This window comes from Sphaerodactylus townsendi, linkage group LG01 (assembly GCF_021028975.2).
Source record: "Sphaerodactylus townsendi isolate TG3544 linkage group LG01, MPM_Stown_v2.3, whole genome shotgun sequence".
Taxonomy (NCBI): domain Eukaryota; kingdom Metazoa; phylum Chordata; class Lepidosauria; order Squamata; family Sphaerodactylidae; genus Sphaerodactylus; species Sphaerodactylus townsendi.
In genome coordinates this window covers 9244566-9268599 of record NC_059425.1, presented here as the reverse complement: position 1 = coordinate 9268599, position 24034 = coordinate 9244566, and the positions used below count along the sequence as shown (strand labels likewise).

The following is a 24034-nucleotide window of genomic DNA, read 5'->3' as shown; positions in this document are numbered from 1 at the left end:
AGTCTCCTGCAGGAGAGAAAGGGGGGATATAAATCCAAACTCTTCTTCTCTTCTTCTTCCTTCCTGACCCCAAAGTGGCAACTGGACATGTAAGAAAGGGCCACATATGCTAAGCACTAATTCATCCCTTCCTGCCCTCTCTGTCATGATCGGCTTACATCATCCTCTTCTTCTCCATTTTATCCTTAGAAAAACAACCTTTTGAGGTAGGCGAGGTTGAGGAGGGAAAAGACTGGCCCAAGGTCACCTAGCATATTTTTGTAGTACAGTGGGAATTTGAACCTGGAACGGCACAACATAGTCAAACCACTACATCATGCAGGCTATGTTGATGTTAAGCCACCTTCCAAATATTTCCGAGTTACTGCCGTTTTCCAACGATCCCTCACACACCTACATATCAGATGCGCAAGCTAAACATAAATATAAAATGTAATATAAAATATTATAAAAATTTTATTAATAATGTATTAACTAAAACTATAGTACCTATTGAATAATGACAATTAATAATCCATTTCATTAATATTTATTTATTGAATAAAAGTATTTCTACCCAACCTTTCCACAGTCCATATATAAATAATAACAACAATACATGTCATTAATATTTATTTATTCATCAAAAGTATTTCAACTGTGCCTTTCTATAATCCATACTGAATGACTAATAATTCATTTTATTAATATTTATCCCATTAAAACTATTTCCACCACGCCTTTCTATAGTCCATACGAAGGGCAGATTGAATACCAACCAACAAATAATTCATTTTATTAATTTATTTAATTTATTTATTATTTAGATTTTTATACCGCCCCATCCCCAAGAGAATATTAATTTTCCCTGTCTATAAAAGCGAATTAAGTTCTGGACGAAGGTGCACAAGATTGACAGATGACGTCCTATTGGCGGAGGGGGCGCGGCTCAGGGATGGTACGAAGGCGTGGCTACGCATTGGCTCCTCCCCTTCTCAGCGGCACTCATTTTCCCCTTTCCCGAAAGAGAGCGCGCGCGGGCGAGAGAGAAGGAGATGTCACGTGACCCACCCGCTTCCTCTGCCCGCCTGATCCTTTATCTACGCATGCGCGATCGCGTCAGCCCGTACGCTTACGCCAGCACGCACATTACGGGCGCTTGCGCATGCGCGACAATACCTGCACGTCCCCGGATTTGCTCGGTTTGCCTCCGTCCCTCAATTCGGAGGGGGGGGGGGCAGGAAAAGACGGGGGCGGCCGTCAAGACGGAAGAAGAGGAGGAGGAGGAGGAGGAAGGGCGGCCGTCAAGACGGACTTCCTGTGGGACAAGCGCACCGGGCTGGCGGCCAAGAGGGTGCGAGAGCGAGGCCGGGAGGGGGCAGGACGGGGTGGGGGGAAGAGATCCCCGGGGAGAGAGTAAGGGAGGCAGGGGAGGCCGGGAGGGGGCCACTGGGGGGAGGGGCAGCTCTGCTGGGGAGGGTCCTATTAATGCTAATAACTTATAGCACCCTTGTGTTGTCATTAATGCTAATAATAGCAACCTTGGGTTGTCGTTAATGCTAATAATAGCAGCCTTGTGTTATTAATGCTAGTAATTAATAGCAACCTTCAGTTGCCATTAACGCTAACAATTAATAACCCCTGGGTTGCCATTAATGCTAATAATAATATCAACAACCTTGTGTTGTCATTAATGCTAGCAATTAATAGCAGCCTTGTGTTGTCATTAATGCTAATAATAGTACCCTTGGGTTGCTGTTAATGCTAATAATAGCAGCCTTGTGTTATTAATGCTAATAATTAATAGCAGCCTTTAGTTGTCATTAACGCTAACAATTAATAGCCCTGGGTTGCCATTAATGCTAATAATAATATCAACAATAATATCAACAACCTTGTGTTGTCATTAATTCTTTCAATTAATAGCTGCCTTGTGTTGTCATTAATGCTAATAATTAGTAACAGCCTTCGATTGTCATTAATGCTAGTAAGAATAACAGCCTTGGGTTGTCCTTAATGCTAATAATAGCAGCTTTGTGTTGTTATTAACGCTACTAATTAATAGCCGCTTTGGGTTGTCGAAAGAGTGGCTCTTTGGGGGGGGGGGTCAGGTCTGCCCCTTTTTGTGCACGTGGCTGCTAATGATGGGCACTGTCTGTCTGTGCTGTGGGGAGCAGGCGTCTCTGCATGGCTGGGAGTTGCCCCTTCCCTCTTTCTTTGTGAATTCAAACGCCGAGGCAAAGAAGGACCAGTTAAACAACATTGTTGGCACACCTGCATATTGTGCACAATTTCCTCTGGCCCATCAGTGGCACACGAGGACCGATCTGCAAGGCAGGAGGCTGCTTCCTCTTGTATTGCCAGCTATAACATTAGAGTGTTGTGGGTTTTCCGGGTTGTATGGCCGTGTCCCAGTGGCATTTTCTCCTGACATTTCACCAGCATCTTCTTCTGAAGATGCCAGCCCCAGAGGCAGGCAAAATGTCAGGAGAAAATGCCACTGGGACACGGCCATACAACCCGGAAAACCCACAACACTCCAGTGATTCCAGCCGTGAAAGCCTTCGACAGCTGTAACATTGAGGGTGGTAAAAGAATGGCTGGTGTCTCCCCAGCCATGTCTGCAGCCCCATTGGTGTTTATGTGTGCAGCAGCCGGGGTGTTTCTGCAACTCAGGAAGTTGACTTGTTTACAGTCATAGTAGTCATAGTTTTAAGTGTGGTCATCCTATTAGAATGGTTGATAATGCCTTCACCCACATGCAACGCTGCCAGTGGGCCTGAGGGGTTTGAGAAGGGCAATTTTGCAGGGGAGGCGTCTAGTTTTTCTTTTGATGTTACTTTATATCACAGTGGTGGCGAACCTATGGCACGGGTGCCAGAGCCCTCTCTGTGGGCACACACAAACAGAGTTGCCCCCCCCCCCCCCACACATCTAGGCTGGCCTGGGCTGCTGGGCTCAATTATTAGCATTAAACCTAAGACCAAGTTTTGGGGAAGCAGGGTAGGTAACCCTGTTAAGCGCTGTTAAACCCCACTGATTTTCATGTGAAGAACTAAAGTGCGATCCTTTTCCTGGGAGTAAGCTCGCTTGCTGGCAATGGGGCTTGCTTCTGAGTAAACCCTCCTAGGGTCGTGATTAACTCGTTGGAAGAGTTGCATGGTTGCTTCAAAGCAAAGCCACCGACTACCATCAAGCTTACTCCTGAGTAACGCGCACCTCGGAGCCAACCGTTTTTTTCTAAACTGAAACCTCAGTGTTCAGGTTAAATGGCCGTGTTGGCACTTTGCGATATATAAGTGGGTTTGGGGTTGCAATTTGGGCACTCGGCCTTGAAAAGGTTCCCCATCACTGTTATATCGTGAGCTTTTGTCTGAATTTTATTCATTGCTTATCAGTGTGCATGAGGTGAGTTTCGCTTGGCAGGAGGCTGGCTTTGTTGTGGTGGTGTTAATAATGGATATGCTTTTGAGGACCAGTTCCAGAAGGAAAGGAATCTGTGGCAGCAAAAATAAGGAAGTCTCGTATAGCCTTGAAGAAGAAGAAGAGTTATTATTCAATATGGATTGTAGAACTGTAGGTTTATACCATCTCCCCTTTCTCTCCTGTAAGTAGACTTAAAGGGGCTTGCAAGCTCCTTTCCCTTCCTCTCCCCACAACAGACATCTTCTGAGAGAGGTGGGGCTGAGAGAGTTCCGTGAGAACTGTGACTGGCCCAAGGTCACCCCAGCAGGCTTCATGTGGAGGAATGGGGAATTGAACCCAGTTCTCCAGATTCCACCACTCTTAATCACTGCACCACACTAAACCACTCACGTTCATCTTGTAGTGTACAGGTGTCAAACTCACGGCCAGAGGTGGGATCCAGCAGGTTCTCACCAGTTCCCGAGAGTGGGTTACTAATTATTTGTGTGTGCCGAGAGGGGGTTACTAATTGGGTCCGCTTTTCCATCTCCACGCCCTCGCCTCCCCGAGAGGCATCCTTCCTTTGAACGTGAAGGTTCCATGTAGCAATTGCAACTAATAATGTAACTCCCTGAACTAGGTTAATCCCTTTCAGGTACTGCAGTTCATGGATTCTCAGCCTTTCGTACCTTTTATCTCACCAGTCTCTATCAAAGAACCTGTGTGTTTCACCATTGCTGTGCTCAGATTTGTGAGTTGGGGCATTTTCTATAATGTGATGATGATTTAGAAATGACCTGGTGCAAAAAAAATTTGGGGGGGTCGTGGTAAGGCGGCTACCCATGGGGGGGCATACAACTCAGGTTTTGCCCAGGGCTCAGGTTTGCCTAGGTACGCCTCTGCCCCCTTTGCTGAGGGGGGGCTGGCGAGGGAACCTGTTACTAAAATTTTTGGATCCCACCACTGCTCACGGCCCTCCAGATGTTATGGACTACAGTTCCCATCATCCCCTGCCAGCATCATGCTGACAGGGGATGATGGGAACTATAGTCCACAACATCTGGAGGGCCACGAGTTAGTGGAAACCTGCGAACCCCATTTTGTCAGACATTTGTCAGATCGGGAATGAGGAGCAGAAGAGGCGCGGAGGTGACCCCGCCCTCTGGGCGCGGTTCCAACATGAGACCTCGGGTGGGGGGTGGGGACTGTCCTTTAATGGTCCCGGTTCAATCCTAGAATGATCCCGACCGTGAGGAATCGACCTAGGCTAGGAGTAACTGAACTCTCGGTTTAATTCAGCCAGTTCTTAACATCAGGTAGGACAACAAACGATGGGCGTGAACAATTACAGCTGCAGATACTTATCAGTTGCTTACAGGTGGGGAGGCTGAAAGAGTTGGCCTGATGGATAGGGGACTGAAGGAGGGGATAGGGTTTGAAGGAGGGGATTGGGGGGAAGATGAGGGTTTGGAAGGGGATAGTATGCCCTGATTCTGGAAGCTGTGCTGGTTTGGTACTTGGATGGGAGACCACCACTGCAGAGAAAGGCCGTGGCAAACCACCTCTGCTTATTCACTTGCCTTGAAAATCCTGTGGGATCACTTTGCGCACACATTTGAGGGAAGAGAGGCAAGGGCTGTATCTATATATATTGTATATGTCAATGGACAATGTTCCTCTCGTATGCTAAGAAGAAGAGGAGGAGGAGGAAGAGGAAGAAGAAGAAGAAGAGGAGGAGGAGGAGTTTGGATTTATATCCCCCCTCTCTCTCCTATAAGAGACTCAAAGGGGCTTACAATCTCCTTGCCCTTCCCCCCTCACAGCAAACACCCTGTGAGGTAGGTGGGGCTGAGAGAGCTCCGAGAAGCTGTGACTAGCCCAAGGTCACCCGACTGGCGTGTGTGGGAGTGCACAGGCTAATCTGAATTCCCCAGATAAGCCTCCACAACTCAAGCCACTACGCCACTGCTGCTCGCCACTGCTTCTTCTGCTAAGAAACAGAACTTTGGGTGAAGCCACGCTGATAAGAGGAGATTGGGTTCTCAGTGGTTGGACTTGTGAGGAAGGAGATTTGACTTGGGCCCTGTGGATGAGTCTTCTGTTCCCCATTTTCTGTGGGACTGGATTCTTCTTGCTAGTGAGAGTGACCAGAGGAGCTAGTTCGGAGTGTCAAGAGGCAGCAGCCGGCGAAAAAAAAGCTCTGTTAAGGCCAATGTTTATGTTACCAAGTTGATCAGTGAACTATTTGGCAGTACTGAGGAGCTCTTGGGTCTGTAACTTTTACTTATGGGTCGTGAAAAACATCCAAGGGAATTGGAGGAAAACTCCCCCACCCCTTGCTAAACAATCACAAATAATGGTGGTTGTGGGCTTTCCGGGCTGTGTGACCGTGGTCTGGTGGATCTCGCTCCTAACATTTTGCCTGCTTCTGTGGCTGGCACCTTCAGAGGTGTATCATAGAAAGAAGTATGTTACACACTGTGTTCAGTGAGAAGGGTCAGAAGTGATTATTGATTATTAATTTGGTGGAGCCTATGTTATTTGTTTATAGTGTTGTATGATTTGCTCCTTGTTCAGTACTGTATGAATTTTATGTTGTACACTGCCTGGAGCCCTTCGGGGATCGGGCGGTATAGAAATTTAAGAAATAAATAAATAAATGTGTAACACACCTCTCTCTGTGATACACCTCTGAAGATGCCAGCCACAGATGCAGGCAAAACGTTAGGAACAAGATCTACCAGACCACGGCCACACAGCTTGGAGAGCCCACCACAAGCTTTCAACAATACAAAAATAATAGATTTTATTCAAGTAGATACTGCCGATCGCCTTGAAATTTTAGTAGCTAAAGACTTAGAAAATGCCTCTGTTAACATCTGAAAGTAATGCAAAGGTAAACAGAAAATCAAATGAGCACCTTCAGAGATGCAACAAGCAATCTGAAAGAGAAGATCAACATAAAGGAAGCTGAGGAATGTATTGTAAATGAATTGAAGAGTAGGGAAGAACTTAGGAGTCTCTTATCCCTTATAATTATCACAGTTGAATGCATATACAAGGAGTTAAATAGTAAAATGGAAGAAATTACTAAACAGAAGGGGAACTCAGAAGAGGAGGGCTTAGTGCAGAAGCAGTTAAAGAAACAGCTAAGATCTGTTAAAGAAACATGCTCCAATTTTCTTTTGAAAAAGAACTTAATAAGGGACTCTAGCAATCTGATATTGGCTCCAAACAAGATATGCTTAACTGTGTAACTACAGAGGCAGGAGCAACATTACAGAGAAACTTGAGAGAATTGTTCAAGAGTGAAATAAATTATGTAAATCTACAAACTGTGGAAGCTCTGGAATCCACACAACAACAGCCGAGTGATCCTGACATTTAACGCTAACAGAATCCCCCCAATAACGTTACACCAAAGGACTTTTTTTTAGCTTCTAAGGTTGTGTTTTTGGCTTGGGTTTTGAAAGACCCTCTCATTTGCCCACTCTTTTTCAATGTAAAACATGATCAAAAAGGAAAAACGCCACAAACCACAAAGGAAGCTAAAAGATCTCAAATTAATCCCTTGGAGCTGAATAAGAGAACGTCTGATCCCGCTGATCATAAGAAATTCTTGGCTACCCATCATACGAGTTCTCCAGTGGAAACTGTTGATGACCAAATATTAGAAGGAAACCTTTCAGAATCCTTTCTGTCTTTACCAGCAGAAGAACAAGAGGGGATTATAATCAGACTCGAAACGCTAAAGCAGGAATTTGTGAAGAATAAAAGGTCGTCAGCATCAGAAAAGTAGACCATAATTCAGTCAAACTGTACAAACAGTCGGGATGATCTTATCATACTAGACTCACCTCTGCCGGAAGAATTCGACAGTGAATCTCTGATACCGATACAAACAGATCAACACCCAAGCGGTAACCTGACCATGGAAATGGAAATAGATAGATGGTTCAGTTGAGTTGTCTAACAGGAAATGTAATGTGATAAAAGAGCACAGGAACGGGCCGAACTAGCCCATCAATATATACCCTCAATTTTAAGAACAGAACAATCATCATTTTGGAACAGACAGAGGTAGGACCATCTACAGAAATCAAGGACCTGAGAAATAACAAGAACTTTTTGATTAGTGAAGCTCAGATTATACCCGTTTAGACACCTCTCTACAGGTTTAGACACCTCTCTACGGGACAGCGATTCACCAATCGGTGCTCATGATGAGGTGCAACTTAAAAGGACTTGAAATTGCGAGTTCCTCTTTAAACTCAAACCCAATTATGGATGCCCAAATTCCAGTAAACAATATGAAAGAACAATCCCCTAATACAGAGAGAGAGAGAAATGCCAAAATAGCTGCATCTTCATAGAAAAAGGAAATTCATTAAAACAAATTACACCAGCAGACCGACGCCGCCTGACTACAGAAATGGAAGACCTACAACTTATTTCGTGGAACGTGGCGAGTTGGGAGAGTAAATTTATGGGACCCCTCTTTCGTAAAATGTATGCTGGACATGATATTATCTTTTGCTCTCTTTTTTGGAAGCTGAGAAATATCCCCTTTCCATAAAAGTTTAGTTATCTGCAATTAAACTATGACTAAGAATTGTTATTTTTTCCTGAAGTCACAGGATTATTGCACCATGTGGCATCAGAGGTCTTTGCTAGTCATTAGCAAAAAACAATAGAAAAGAAAATTACTATGTATGGCCTCTCGCCTTATTTTTTTTAATCTTATTTAGGTCATGAGATGGCCATAAAATCTGTTTACCAAAGTTTTCAAGAAGTTTCATATGCAGAATTAAGGTCATGTGCCTTGCTAGTTGTTCTCCAATAATATTTGGGTTGGAATATCCCAACCCATTTAAAGCTGCAAGCTATTTAAATAATCGAACTATTGCTCGCTATAAGAACTTGTTTTCCAGAGCGTGATTAAATGTTCTGGAATCATAAGTGTTGCCTGGCCGGCTGAAGGGAATTCCCTTTGGATACAGCTTATGTCAGTGGTGGCGAACCTATGGCACGGGTGCCAGAGGTGGCACTCAGAGCCCTCTCTGTGGGCACTCGTGCACAGAGTTCATCATGTGGGAGGGGGGTGGAAAATCACCCACACACACACACACACACATCTAGGCTGGCCTGGGCATGATCCTTTACCTGGGAGTAATCTCGGTTGCTGGCAATGGGGCTTGCTTCTGAGTAAATCCTCCTAGGATCGTGATTCACCCATTTGAAGCATTGCACAGTTACTTCACTAAGCTTACTCCTGAGTAACGCATGCCTTGGAGCCAACCGTTTTTTCTAAACTAAAACCTTAGTATTCAGGTTAAATTGCCGTGTTGGCACTTTGCGATAAATAAGCGGGTTTTGGGTTGCAATTTGGGCACTCGGTCTCGAAAAGGTTCACCATCACTGGCTTATGTCCATACGTTAATAATGATATTGAAACGGTGTTCCACATCTTGCTTAAATGTTCTTGGTATTATCTGCCTCTTGAGAAATGGATGCTGCCTCGGATAAACGAAAGATCTTTATGTTCTGAACCGCTCTTGGACTGCTTCCGCACATGCGGAATAATACATTTTTAATCCACTTTCAGTTCACTTTGAAGCTGTGTGGAGTAGCAAAATCCACGTACAAACAATTGTGAAAGTGGGGTGCTGTGTGGTTTCCGGGCCGTATGGCCGATCTCTGTTCAGATCCTCTGAAGATGCCAGCCACAGATGCAGGCGAAACGTCAGGAGAGAACACTGCTAGAACACGGCCATACAGCCCGGAAACCACACAGCACCCCAGTGACTCCGGCCGTGAAAGCCTTCGACAACAAATTGTGAAAGTGGATTAAATGTGCATTATTCTGCATGTGCGGAAGGGGCCTCAGTCAAATATCTCTGGAGGACAGAGTTTCTAAATTAACCTTAGCTGTGGCAAAATTCCTGTCTGAAAGCGTTAAGAATTAGATCTGCTAAGTTAACAAAGGTATGAATTTATAGTTTTTAGCTTATTAATGTCATGTTTTATACTGCTTATTTCCATTTTATATTGTACGGAAACAATTTTATAGTCCTTGTCCATTAATTTTATTCCTATTTAACTCTTTTGTTAATGTGTCTTTGGACTGTAATAAAAGTTGTTTGTTGAGAGTGACCAGATATAATGTGCCTCTATTTCAGAATCTTTTTCTCTCCTGTACCCTGTCTCTTCGCCCTGGTCAGTTGTGTATGGGTTTGCTATGCATAATCTGCCTGTTTCCCATTACATGCATTCTTGTCACATACCTGTACGGCAGTATCAGGAAAGGAAAGGAGCTAGTCAGCCACCTTGAGTCTCCTTACAGGAGAGAAAGGTGGGACATAAATCCGAACGCTTCTTCTATGTAAAGGAGGGGGGGATCATACCCAGTTCTCCAGATTAGAGTCCACCTGCTCTTAACCACTACCCCACGCTGGATCTCATAGTGTGTTGAGAGAAACGCAGAAAACTGCCTTAAACAGAATCAGAGCATCACCGTCAGTATTGTCTACTGGTCTTTCACATTATTGACTGCAATCAGGAGATGCCGGGAATTGAACCCTCAATCAGGAGATACTGGGAATTGAACCCTCAATCAGGAGATGCCGGGAATTGAACCCGGGACCTTCTTCAGGCCAAGTTGTTGCTTTCCCGCTGAGCGCATACACCTGGGATTGAATTTGGAACCTCCATTCAAAGCAAGTTCTCTGCCATAAACTCTGGGCCCTCCCCCGGAAAGGAATACCTTGTAGCTTTCTATCATCTGACGGCAGTGACTCTCCAGGGTCTCAAGCAGAGAGCCTTCCGGCCGAGCTCTGCTCCAGAGATGTCAAGACTTGAACGCGGGGCCTTCAGCGTTCAAAACGTGTTCCGCATTGGCCAGTCACAGTTCTCTCAGTACTCACTCAGGCCCACCTGGTTCACAGGGTGTCTGTTGTGGGGAGAGGAGGGGAAAGGAGCTTGTAAGCCACCTTACAGGAGAGAAAGGGGGGGATATAAATCCAAAATCATCTCCTCATACCCAGTTGGTCCCTGAATTTAAACCCATTATTGCAGATCCTCTCCTCCGCTGCTAACAGGAACATTTCCCTGCCCTCTCGGGGACAGCTTTTCAGATACTCAAAAAGAGTAATCATGTCCACCCCCCAACCTCTCTTGGTTTATCTGCTTGCCCAGCCTTTCCTTGCAGGCAGCCATCTGAGCTGCACGGCACAGACCCGTCTGGCCGGATGAAAATGCTGATCTTTGCACGCTCCGGGTTTATTTTTGGAGCCTGCCAGTCGACTTGGCGTTTTCTGAAGGGAGCTCGCCGGGGCTCGCGGCTGTCGGAAGGCGGGTTTTGTATTGTTAAATGTTAAATTGCTTTGCTGCGGTGCGACCTCAGGTATGGCACAACAAGGCCATGAGTGGAGCTGTGCCAAACCTCACGCCGCGTGCAGAGTGTTTTCCTACCTTGTATCCATTCAGGAGGAATTTGAAGGTTTGACTGGGGCAGGAGAAGGATCCTGTGTTTTAGACAATGATATCTAGGGCAGCATTTCCAAAATTTTTCTCCACGGCCCGGTTATTTTAATACCTCTCCTCCGTGACCCGTGACTAAAAACGTTATGGCCTATTTAATAATAAAATAAAACAGATCTGAATTTCACTCCACCATGCATCTGAGGGGGGATGTGATTGAAGTCTATAAAATTATTCATGGGTAGAAAATGTCGACAGAGAGAAATTTTTTCTCTCTTTCTCACAATACTAGAACCAGGGGGCATCCATTGAAAATGCTGGGGGGAAGAATCAGGACTAATCAAAGGAAACACTTCTTCATGCAACGTGTGGTGTTTGGAATATGCTGCCACAGGAGGTGGTGATGGCCACTAACCTGGATAGCTTTAAAAGGGTCTTGGACAGATTTATGGAGGAGAAGTCGCTCTATGGCTGCCAATCTTGATCCTCCTTGATCTGAGGTTGCGAATGCCTTAGCAGGCCAGGGGCTCAGGAGCAGCAGCAGCAGCAGAAGGCCATCGCTTTCACCTCCTGCCTGTGAGCTCCCAAAGGCACCTGGTGGGCCACTGCGAGTAGCAGAGTGCTGGACTAGATGGACTCTGCTCTGATCCAGCTGGCTCTTTCTTATGCTCTTAAGAGGAGTTGGATTTATATCCCCCCCCCCTTTCTCTCCTGTAAGGAGACTCAAAGGGCTTTACAATTTCCTTCCCCCCCCCAAACAACAAACACCCTGTCAGGTGGGTGGGGCTGAGAGAGCTCCAAAGAACTGTGACTAGCCCAAGGTCACCCAGCTGGCCTCTGTTGGAGTGACAAGCTAATTAGGTTCCCCAGATAAGCCTCCATAGCTCAAGTGGCAGGGCAGGGAATTAGACCCAGTTCTCCAGATTAGAGCGCACTTGCTCTGAACCACTACGCCACGCTCAACTTCTAAGGTCTGATGAAATGAAGCTAGCCTTGGCCATCCAGGACCAGCAATGACAAACACTTATTTAGATAGCTACTGTGAGATCACCACACGGGTCAGTAATGGCCTGATCCTTGCCCAGTAAGTATTATAGTAGCTACCAAAATCAACTGTGAAAGTCCTTGCCTCTACGAAACCACCTTCTGGCAAGAGTCCATTAAGTAGCTCTTGGCATCATTGTTAAATTTAAACTCCACAGTAGCCGGGGGATAGGTTTTAGCTTTACAGGGCGTCATTCCTCGAATCTCTGTTACGTTTCCCTGTTTGGCATCTTTCTCGCCATGCGGGTACATCTGACCGCCGAACCGGGAAAAGGCGGCAGGATTCGAAACGGGGTCTTCCGCTGACATGCAGCGGCCTTAAGGCTCGATGGGTTCCGACGTCCGCGTAACCCACCCCTCGATTTCTTCCCAGATGCCTCACTCCAGAAGGTGCCGCTCCTCGGAACGCAGCAGCCGGGGCAGCTACCACGAGCGCTACAGAAGCCGCAAGCACAAGAGGCGGCGGAGTCGCTCACGGTCAAGCAGCAGCGACCGACAGCATCGGCGGGAAGACAGCTATCACGTCCGATCCCGGAGGTGAGCAGGGGTTAGGGGCGGCTGGCCAGAGGAAACCGAGCGGGGCGTGGTGGTGAAGAGCAGGTGCACTCTAATCTGGAGAACCGGGTTTGAGCCCAAGCTCTGCCACTTGAGCTGCGGAGGCTTATCTGGGGAACCAGATTAGCCCGTGCACTCCCGTGGGTATGAAAGGGGGGAGGGCGCCTGACACCATCGGTTGTTTTATGGTTCCTGTTTTTGTAGATTATATATGGGGTATTTATATTGTGTTCTAACTTTATGTTTTGAGGCTTATATTTTAATTTGTTGTTCACCGCCCTGAGCCCTCCGGGGGAGGGCAGTTTATAAATTTGATATAATAATAAGAACAACACACGCCTGCTGGGTGACCTTGAGCTAGCCCAGGGGTCTGCAACCTGCGGCTCTCCAGGTGTTCATGGACTACAATTCCCATGGCCATGCTGGCAGGGGCTGATGGGAATTGTAGTCCATGAACATCTGGAGAGCTGCTGGTTGCAGACCCCTGGGCTAGTTCTTCAGAGCTCTCTCAGCCCCACCCACCTCACAGGGGTTTGTTATGGGGGGTGGGGGAGGGAAAGGAGATTGTAAGCCCCTTTGAGTCTCCTTGCAGGAGAGAAAGGGTGGGGTATAAATCCAAACTCTTCTTCTTCTGTTACCCGATCCTTTGAACTGGAGATGCCAGCATTGAACCTGGGACACCCACCCACACCCCGCCCCGTGTGCCAATCAGATGCTTTACCTCTGAGCCTTGCTTATAGAGCAGTTGTATATTTTGTGCCATATTGGAGGAGAAATAAGCGTCTTGCGTTCCAGGGATCGCCTGGATAGCTGGGCGCATGTTTGCAATGGATGCAAATTAGAGAGTGAGGTTAGTCAGGTCAAGTAAGCCTTTCTTGGCATAAGAAAAAAAGAAAGAAAAGGTTTCCATGCAAGAAGTCGAAAATAATTCCTTCCTTCCTTATGAGGAGAGGCTGCAGCGTTTGGGACTCTTTAGTTTGGAGAGGAGACATCTGAGGGCGGATATGATTGAAGTCTATAAAATTATGCATGGGGTAGAAAACGTCGACAGAGAGAAATTTTTCTCTCTTTCTCACAATACTAGAACCAGGGGGCATCCATTGAAAATGCTGGGGGGAAGAATTAGGACTAATCAAAGGAAACACTTCTTCACGCAACATGTGATTGGTGTTTGGAATATGCTGCCACAGGAGGTGTTGATGGCCACTAAACTGGATGGCTACCAATCTTGATCCTCTTTGATCTCAGATTGCAAATGCCTTAGCAGACCAGGTGCTCAGGAGCAGCAGCAGCAGAAGGCCATTGCTTTTACCTCCTGCATGTGAGCTCCCAAAGGCACCTGGTGGGCCACTGCGAGTCGCAGAGAGCTGGACTAGATGAACTCTGGTCTGATCCAGCAGGCTAGTTCTTATGTTCTTATGTTCTTAATAACAAGGAGTCAAAATACTTGACCTGAGTGAGGTCAGGCTGAGCCGGTAGCTTAGCTGGAGTCGCTCTCAACCTTGGAACCGTCTCCGCTTGTCCCCACCTGAACGGGCCGCTTCTTCCCCCCCACAGCTACGGAGGCCACTCGTCCGACCAGCGCGCCTACGACCGGAGGTACTGCGACGGCTACCAGCAGGATGGCTACAGTCGTGCGCGGGGCGAAGCCTACTACGAGGCGGAGTACCACCACTCCTACGAATACCAGCACTCCCGGGATCGAGACTGCAGCTACCGCAGCTGCAAGAGCAGCCGGCGGAAGCGCCGGCGGAGACGCCGCCGTAGCCGCTCCTTCAGCCGCTCTTCATCGGTGAGCATTCATTGGCTCCTTCCCTCCCACCCCGTGTTTATGTGCTCGGAAGGTAGCGCACCCTGTGGGGCATGGAGTGGCGGCGGGCAGAGGTGCAGGGTATGTGCTTTGTGATCCCCAGGGCAGTCCCAGATCTGGTTCCTGGTCCCAGAAATCCCTACGACCCTTTTCTTATCAATCAGGATCAGATATCGCCATTAGGTGGTCAAGATTAGCACCATCCCTGGCTGTCGGCTGAGACCTGCTTCCTGTTCCTGCTGTATTTCCTGGAGCTTATTTATGTCAGATTCGCTTACTGCAACAGAAACCCCACAGTGGCTTCTGCCTTTTAGGTCCCTTCCGCACATGCAGAATAATGCACTTCCAGTCCACTTTCACAATTGTTTGCGAGTGGATTTTGCTGCTCCGCACAGTTCACCAGACAAGCCTCCGCCACTCAGGTGGAGGAGTGGGGAATCAAACCCGGTTCTCCAGATTAGAATCCACCTGCTGTTAACCACTACACCCCGCTGGCTCTCAGGAGATGTGCATTTGTGTTCGCTTCGCACGTGCAACAATAGCAGGTTCTTCCAAAAACAGCAAAAATGACATTTTGGGGTTTTTGACCCAGCAGATGTTTGGGTGTTTGTGTGTGTTGTGATGGCCAGGTTGAAGGCTGCAGCACTGGGTGCAAAGTAGGCCAGGCTGGGTGATATTCTCATTCACCACCCACGAGGGACATCCCCAAAGCACAGTTCCTGAAGAGTTCTAGAGCACTTGGAAGCTTGCGTGCGATTCTGTCCTTTTGATTCATCCTAATGAGGGGGTTTACTTAGCTCGTGCTTTCTGGATTTGTACCCAGGCCGGTTATCTGGCAGGGGTCAGGAAAATCAGCGTCCCTTTTTGTCAGAAATCGAGCACTTTGCTTGTTTCGTCGTAGGAATGGGCTAAGGGTGTGCGTTTGCCATTGAGACCCAGCGTTAATTGACCTGGGTGCAACACCCTAGGGTGTACGGGTGCACAGTTTCAGAGAGTTGTAGCCACGTAATCTTACCGTGCTTCTCCTTGGCTCAATCACAGAGGCCCCTTTATTTCAGTGTATTTGTATTTCAATTGGTACCCTGCCTTATCCCCCTAGGGGTCAGGGTGGCTAACCACATTGCAAAACAATATACCTTGTAACAGAATAAGTACTAATAAAATACATAAAAACTAAAAAATAGGAATCAAATTACAGATGGGGACACAACAAACCTAACCCATTTGCTAGTATCAATAAGAGCAGCACAATATCCATACAATATCAATACAAATCAGTACATCTCAGCACCAAATCCATACTATATCAATACATTGACAATAAATCAGTATATGAACAATACATTAACAGTATATCAACATAGCAAAAGTATCAATACATGGACAATGTCAATACAATAAAAATACAATGGCAATATCCTGCGAGGTTGGTGCTGCATTTGGCAGTCGATCTTAATAGTAGAGTCTGGGGTTGGGTGGCTCTGCTCAGTCGTGGAAAGAGAGTGGCTCCATTTATGGTAAACCAAAAGTTGTAAAATGCTCAGGGGTGGCCAACTAGTGACCTGCGGGCATCTATGTTGCCTCTGACCGCTGGTACTTCTATCCCACCACTTCTACAACTTGACTCTCCGGTAGAGTTTGAATTGAGGCTCTTTGAAGAAGAAGAGTTGGATTTATACCCCTCCTTTCTCTCCTGTAAGGAGACTCAAAGGGGCTTACAAACTCCTTTCCCTTCCCCCCCCCCCCACCGCAAACAAGCATGTGTTGGAGCGCACAAGCTAATCTGGCTCACCAGATAAGCCTCCACAGCTCCTTATAACATCAAGCGGATCCTACCGCCCCTTCCTTTTGGGTTTTTAAGGGAGTTGATAGTAGGTGCCATCTTTATGTTGATCTTAAATATGCTGCATTTTAACGGGGTAGGGTTTATATTTATTAGAGCCGTATTAATTGCTATTTAATGGTTTTAATCTGATATATGTGCTCTATTTATATGTTGTTCACCGCCCTGAGCCCTCCGGGGGGAGGGCGGTATATAAACCTAATAAATAAATAAATAAATAAATAAATAAATAAATAAATAAATAAATAAATAAATAAATAAATAAATAAAAATAATAAAAATAATAAAAATAATAAAAATAATAATAAAAGTGGCAAAGCGGGGAATCAAACCTGATTCTCCAGATTAGAGTGCACCTGCTCTTAACCACTACGCCACGCTGGCGCTCTCTGTGCCAGATGGATGTCATCCCGATGCAGCGGCGAGGAAGAAAGCGTTTGGGACTTCTCAAAAACTTAGAGCAGGCAGGAAGAAGGAAGGAAGGAAGGTAAGTGGGAGGGGACAATTTTAAGCAAATCACCTGTCCCTTCCAAGGAGCTTGGGGTGCTGAAGGTCATCCCCCTTTAATCCTGGTGTCATAGGCGGAGCCTCAGGGTTGAACCGGAATTCGAACCCAGCTTCCACTTTGCCATTTTAGCTGCCATCCAACCTATACTACAGTGGTGGTGAACCTTTGGCACTCCAGATGTTATGGATTACAATTCCCATCAGCCCCTGCCAGCATGACCAATTGACCATGCTGGCAGGGGCTGATGAGAATTGTAGTCCATAACATCTGGAGTGCCAAAGGTTCGCCACCACGGCTATACTATGATAAATCTGTAGGGCTTGATGAAGAGGAAGCAACGGTAAAACTTTATTTTGCAGAGCCGTTCATTCACGAGTAGTCTTCCACTCTGTCCGTTCTGGGATGTTTTTCTCCCCCATAAATCGTTGCTTGCTTCACGCAGCTTTTCACTTAATATCCTCCCCAAATTGAAATAGCAAAACTATCGCCTTTATTCTCCCCCAGCACAAAAACAGCTAGAAGCATGCCCACAAAATCACCTGCCCTCATAGGAGAGCGTCCTCTCGAGTTTCCCACTAAAGGGCATTCCTCTTGATAGGCCAGAGCAGTTGACTCATCCAGAGGTGCGACGAGAACTTTTATATGACACAAGGTAATTTCTGCTTTGTGTGTCATTTAAGAGGTCCTAGTTGCACCCAATGTAGACATACTGCCCTCCTTGCCCCCCCCCTCCCCAGCCCACAACTACCAGTAGAAACTAACTGGGAGAAGATGTGACTGGAGCACTAAATCATGCAGAGGCACAGTGGGCAACCTCCTTTGTCACAGGGGTACTTTTTTGTCATGCAATTCTTGGAATAACTGATGTAACTTTTCTGGCCAGTGGATAGAATTTGTGAAAAGTACCAGGTTCGCTACGGACTGTATACATTTAAGGCAGTTTCTCCCCTTGGGAGAGGAAACTACTCGTGCAACAGTTGTGAAAAAGGCAAACTCTATGCTGGGGATAATTAGGAAAGGAGTTGAGAATAAAACTGCAAGGATTGTCATGCCCTTATATAAAGCCGTGGTGCGACCGCACTTGGAGTACTGTGTTCAGTTCTGGTCGCCACATCTCAAAAAGGATATCGAAGAGATAGAAAAAGTGCAGAGAAGGTCAACGAGGATGATTGAAGGATTGGAGCACCTTCCTTATGAGGAGAGGCCGCAGCGTTTGGGACTCTTTAGTTTGGAGAGGAGACGTCTGAGGGGGGATATGATTGAAATCTATAAAATTATGCATGGGGTAGAAAATGTCGACAGAGAGAAATTTTTCTCTTTTTCTCACAATACTAGAACCAGGGGGCATTCATTGAAAATGCTGGGGGGAAGAATTAGGACTAATAAAAGGAAACACTTCTTCACGCAACGTGTGATTGGTGTTTGGAATATGCTGCCACAGGAGGTGGTGATGGCCACTCACCTGGATAGCTTTAAAAAGGGCTTGGACAGATTTATGGAGGAGAAGTCAATCTATGGCTACCAATCTTGATCCTCCTTGATCTCAGATTGCAAATGCCTTAGCAGACCAGGGTGCTCAGGAGCAGCAGCAGCAGCAGAAGGCCATTGCTTTCACATCCTGCATGTGAGCTCCCAAAGGCACCTGGTGGGCCATTGTGAGTAGCAGAATGCTGGACTAGATGGACTCTGGTCTGATCCAGCAGGCTCGTTCTTATGTTCTTATGTTCTTAGTTGCCCTCACGGATTTATCTGGCTGGGCAGGGTAGCTGGTGTGGATGGTGTCTTCCTGGAGAATGTGTGCCTCCCCTCCCACGTAGCCATCAAGATTCATCACGGGTTTGACTTCCCTAATGATGTAACAGCTCAGCTATTTGTTCTGCCCTGTCCTCGTGTCTTGGCTTGGGTGGGCCCGTTCGCAGGAGGACTGGCAATATTCCCCCCCCCCCTCTTCTTTTCGTGTATATAAGTATATTTTACTAGAGTTATTTTCCTGAGCTTGTGTGTGTTATCTTGACTTTGTTTCCCCTTGCCATTATCCCCTTATCGTTTTTGTACATATATGCGCCTCTTGTGCCGTATGAATTGGCCCGGGAATCATCCTGTCCCTCCTCTTCCTCCTCCTCCTCCAATCCGCCACGGGCCCGCCTGCCACTTGCCACGGGTGACGCTTGGCCGGCTGACTTGCCCGCGCCGCTTTGAAAACGCCCCGGTTTGGCCCGGTGAATGAATGAATGAATGAAAACAAACCCCCAACCTCCGCGCCTGCGTTTCGGGGCCCCTGCAGCGGAGTCAGCAGAGCAGCCGGCGGGCCAAGAGCGTGGAAGACGACGACGAAGGCCACCTCGTCTATCGCGTCGGCGACTGGCTCCAAGAAAGATGTACAGCCAAATCGTAACATAATCTAGTCTCTAGTTAAGCTCCCATTGCAGTCGCAAACATTGTTCTGTTAGCTGTTGTTTTTTTGATCCCCCTCCTGCCTGCTCCTTTTAATTCTCTTTGCAGTGTCTGTTTTCTTTTTTTTTTATAAAAAAAAGCTTTCCCCTTTTTTTCTTTTAAAGACCCTTTCTCCTTTCCTTCCCTTCTCCCTTCTCTATTTTTCTGTGTTGTGCTCCGAATGGCCAGGGATTTTAATTAGTTTGCTCCAGTCTCCAGGGTGGGTTCTTAGGACTGGCTCGGGAAGGACGGTTTTTGTGGTGGTGTGTTCACGCGCTGCGACCGGATGCCGTTCACGCTCACGCCTGTTTCCTCCTCCCTCCCTTTTCTGTGTCTCTCTTTCTCCCTTCGTAGACGAGATCATCAGCACCCTCGGAGAGGGGACGTTTGGAAGAGTGGTCCAGTGTATCGATCACCGCAGGTAGGCGCACCGTTGGAGGTTTTCTTTTGTAGCTGCAAAAAACATAAGAACATAAGAACTAGCCTGCTGGATCAGACTAGAGTCCATCTAGTCCAGCTCTCTGCTACTCGCAGTGGCCCACCAGGTGCCTTTGGGAGCTCACATGCAGGATGTGAAAGCAATGGCTGCTGCTGCTCCTGAGCACCTGGTCTGCTAAGGCATTTGCAATCTCAGAGCAAGGAGGATCAAGATTGGTAGCCATAGATCGACTTCTCCTCCATAAGCCTATCCAAGCCCTTTTTAAAGCTATCCAGGTTAGTGGCCATCACCCCCTCCTGTGGCAGCATATTCCAAACACCAATCACACGTTGCGTGAAGAAGTGTTTCCTTTTATTTGTCCTAATTCTTCCCTCCAGCATTTTCAATGGATGCCCCCTGGTTCTAGTATTGTGAGAAAGAGAGAAAAATTTCTCTCCGTCCACATTTTCTACCCCATGCATAATTTTATAGACTTCAATCATATCCCCCCTCAGACGTCTCCTCTCCAAACTAAAGAGTCCCAAACGCTGCAGCCTCTCCTCATAAGGAAGGTGCTCCAGTCCCTCAATCATCCTCGTTGCCCTTCTCTGCACTTTTTCTATCTCTTCAATATCCTTTTTGAGATGCGGCGACCAGAACTGGACACAGTACTCCAAGTGCGGTCGCACCACGGCTTTATATAAGGGCATGACAATCCTTGCAGTTTTATTCTCAACTCCTTTCCTAATGATCCCCAGCATAGAGTTTGCCTTTTTCACACAATAAATGTACATGCAGAAAAATTAAGGCGTCGTGGTAAGAACTAATGCGTAGTACCGTGTTTCCCCGAAAATAAGACCTACCCCGAAAATAAGTCCTGTCGTGATTTTTCAGGCATTTTGGGAGGAGGCTTAAAATATAAGCCCTACTCCAAAAATAAGCCCTACCAGTAGTTGCAGATCAGAATGGTGTGATCCAGCAGGGTGCTCCTTGCCAATGAGGATGCAGCTTTCACCACACGTGACGAGGAAGCAACAGGGCTGCCGAGAGCCCGCCTTAATCAATTGTGAAGGTACCGTATTTCCCCTAAAATAAGCCCTAATGCATCTTTTGGTGCAAAAATTAATATAAAACCCTGGAGCAGCAGTGGTGTGGGAGATTAAGAGCTTGTGTATCTAATCTGGAGGAACCAGGTTTGATTCCCAGCTCTGCCGCCTGAGCTGTGGAGGCTTATCTGGTGAATTCAGATTAGCCTGTACACTCCCACACACGCCAGCTGGGTGACCTTGGGCTAGTCACAGCTTCTCGGAGCTCTCTCAGCCCCACCCACCTCACAGGGTGTTTGTTGTGAGGGGGGGAAGGGCAAGGAGATTGTCAGCCCCTTTGAGTCTCCTGCAGGACAAAAAAGGGGGATATAAATCCAAACTCTTCTTCTCCATCATTTGGCTGCCCAAATTCCAAAGTTTCGGGATGTGTGTGTCATCAACTAGCAATGAAGAATAATCCCCATCAAGAGCCTCGTATCTGGTACTAACATGATACCAGCCTGCATGGTGCATTGGTTAAGACCAGGTGCACTCTAATCTGGAGAACCGGGTTTGATTCCCTGCTCTGCCACTTGAGCTATGGAGGGCTATCTGGTGAACCAGATTAGCTTGTGCACTCCCACACACGCCAGCTGGGTGACCTTGGGCTGGTCACAGTTCTCCGGAGCTCTCTCAGCCCCGCCTACCTCACAGGGTGTTTGTTGTCCGGGGGGGGGGGAGGTTGGAAGCCTCTTTGAGTCTCCTTACAGGGGAGAAAGGGGGGATATTAATCCAAACTCTTCTTCTTCTCAAAATGCCTTCAAAAGCAGTCTCATGCAGAACACATGGAGTGTAAGACAGTGGAGCAGCAGTGGCGTAGGAGGTTAAGAGCTCGTGTATCTAATCTGGAGGAACCGGGTTTGATTCCTCGCTCTGCCGCCTGAGCTGTGGAGGCTTATCTGGGGAATTCAGACTAGCCTGTGCACTCCCACACACGCCAGCTGGGTGACCTTGGGCTAGTCACAGCTTCTCGGAGCTCTCTCAGCCCCACCTACCTCACAGGGTGTTTGTTGTGAGGGGGGAAGGGCAAGGAGATTGTCAGCCCCTTTGAGTCTCCTGCAGGAGAGAAAGGGGGGATATAAATCCAAACTCTTCTTCTTCTTCTTCTACTACTCTGTCCTCTCTGTCTACCTATCTCTGAGTTGACAAGCAGCATTCATAATAGCCAGCAAATTGGCTTCAAAAACGCTCTGCATCAACAGTTTGAAAAGGAGCAATCAATCACATTTGGGGGGCGGGGGGCGGGAAATATGATTACTAATGCAGTCAAGTTCTCAGAAAAGCAGGCCTCATCTACAGCGACAAATATTAAAAGACAGGGCAGTTAAAAAGCTTGGGGGAATGAGAACAGCTTTGTCAGGTGAGTCTCTTCGGGGTGGGAGTTCCAGAACATGGGTGCCACCGCGTGAAAGGCCCCGTCTTCTGGTACAAACCCGCATAGACTCAGACGGGCAAAAGCAGTCATTAGGGTAAGTGAACAGAACTGGGCGTTGTGATGTTGAAATGGTCTGTAAAAGGAAGACACAGGCTGATTCCGCATGGGCCAAAAACAGCAGTGTGAAAATGGCGTGAAAATGATGTAAAAGGGTTTAAAGTGGTGTAAAAGGGTTCATACAGTTTTCACACCGTTTTCATACCTCTGTTTTTGGCCCATGCGGAATCAGCCTTAGGGAACCAGGGATGTGTAGTCTGGAGAAGTGAAGGTTCAGAGGTGACATGACAGCCACGTTTAGATATCTGAAGGGATGTCCTGTTGGGGAGGGAGCAAGCTTGTTTCCTGCTGCTCCAGAGACTAGGACCAGGAGTCATGGGTTCAAGGTGAAGGAAAAGAGATCCCGCCTAAACATCAGGAAAAACTTCCTGACTGTCAGGGCTGTTTGACAGTGGACTGTACTACCTCGGAGTGTGGTGGAGTCTCTTTAAAGAGAGGCTGAATGGCCATCTGTCAGGAGTGCTTTGATTAGTGTGTTCCTGCATGGCAGGTGGATTGGACTTGATGGCCCTTGGGCACGTCTTCCGACTCTGTGATTCCGTGACTCTGCATCCTTCCCTCCCTCCCTCCCCAGGGGCAACACCCGCGTGGCTTTAAAAATAATCAAGAACGTGGAAAAGTACAAAGAAGCGGCCCGGCTGGAGATCAACGTCCTGGAGAAGATCAACGAGAAGGACCCTGACAACAACAAGTGAGCACTCGGCCGGGATCCGGGGGCAGAGACGGGGGCGGATGCCTTTGTGCGCAGCCTGCCCCAAATGGCCTGCTCGAGAGGGGGCCCATACCCAGTTCCCTCTAACCAGCCCTGCGCCTCTTTCCAGCTTGTGCGTGCAGATGTACGACTGGTTCGACTACCACGGACACATGTGCCTGTCCTTTGAGCTCCTGGGTCTCAGCACCTTCGACTTCCTGAAGGATAACAACTACCTGCCTTATCCCCTGTACCAAATCCGGCACATGGCCTACCAAGTCTGCCAGGCAGTGAAATGTGAGTCCTGGGAGAGGGGATAGGACAGAGCAGGGGGAGCGGGGATTGGAACTAGGGCAGGGCTCTGCAGCCTGCAGCTCTGCAGATGGTTGTGTAAAGTTGCTGCTTAGCCTTGGAAGGTTTTCGTCTGACACTCCCAGATTGGGGAGTGTTTCTAGTATCTGTAGTTTCTAGGATCCGTATCTCCTGTTTCTTTTGCCTGTCTGTGTGAAACTGTTTCAATGTGGTTTTCGGGTGGGAACTACAGGTGTTTACCTAACTTTGGCGGGAACTGGTGGGCAGCCCGTAAAAGAGGCTGTTCGAACATTGGGAGGCAAGTTCCCGCATTGCTTGTGATCGACTTAGAATGCCAGCTCAATAAAGAACTTGAACAGTTACTTTTGGCCTGGACTTTACTGGTTCCTTACAGTTTGTGGACTACAATTCCCATCAGCCCCTGCCAGCATGGCCAGTGGCCATGCTGGCAGGGGCTGATGGGAATTGTTGTCCATGCACATCTGGAGAGCCACAGGTTGCAGACCCCTGAACTAGGGGAACGTGTGTGTGTGCTGCTGGCATTTCTGTCTGAACTGCCCCTTTTTAAATTTAACCATTTGAACAGTAAATCCGTCACATTTGTCCCATCCTCCAAGACATTGCGAATAATGAGGTTTCCAACGAGTATTGTCGAAGGCTTTCACAGCCGGACTCAACTGGTTCTGGTGGGTTTTCCAGGCTGTGTGGCCGTGGTCTGGTGGATCTTGTTCCTAACGTTTCGCCTGCATCTGTGGCCGGCATCTTCAGAGGTGTATCACAGAGGGAAGTCTGTTACATGCTGTGTCCAGTGAGAAGGGAATGTTTAGTGGGGTGTATATTGTCCATGTTCCAGGGTGGGGAACCGATCAGCAAGTTCCACCTGCCCAAAAAGTGTTTGGTGGGTACTATGGCTCCCATAGGCACTACACTGGCAACATTGCTTTGGTAGTAGCTGACACTACAACACAAGAATCTTCAAG

General features: G+C 47.4%; 1 protein-coding gene across 2 annotated transcripts in view; it reads left to right on the top strand.

The window, feature by feature from the left end:
* The first annotated feature begins 1204 nt into the window (after positions 1 to 1204).
* Positions 1205 to 24034, top strand: part of CLK2 (CDC like kinase 2) — a 39147-nt gene continuing 16317 nt past the window's right edge. For both annotated transcript variants that reach the window (XM_048510587.1, XM_048510580.1), the window contains exons 1-7: positions 1205 to 1333; positions 12281 to 12444; positions 14020 to 14254; positions 18908 to 19001; positions 19411 to 19477; positions 22626 to 22742; positions 22873 to 23039. In XM_048510587.1, coding sequence (XP_048366544.1) covers positions 12281 to 12444; positions 14020 to 14254; positions 18908 to 19001; positions 19411 to 19477; positions 22626 to 22742; positions 22873 to 23039 — 844 coding nt within the window. In that variant the 5' untranslated portion in view covers positions 1205 to 1333. The remainder of the gene's footprint in view (positions 1334 to 12280; positions 12445 to 14019; positions 14255 to 18907; positions 19002 to 19410; positions 19478 to 22625; positions 22743 to 22872; positions 23040 to 24034) is intronic.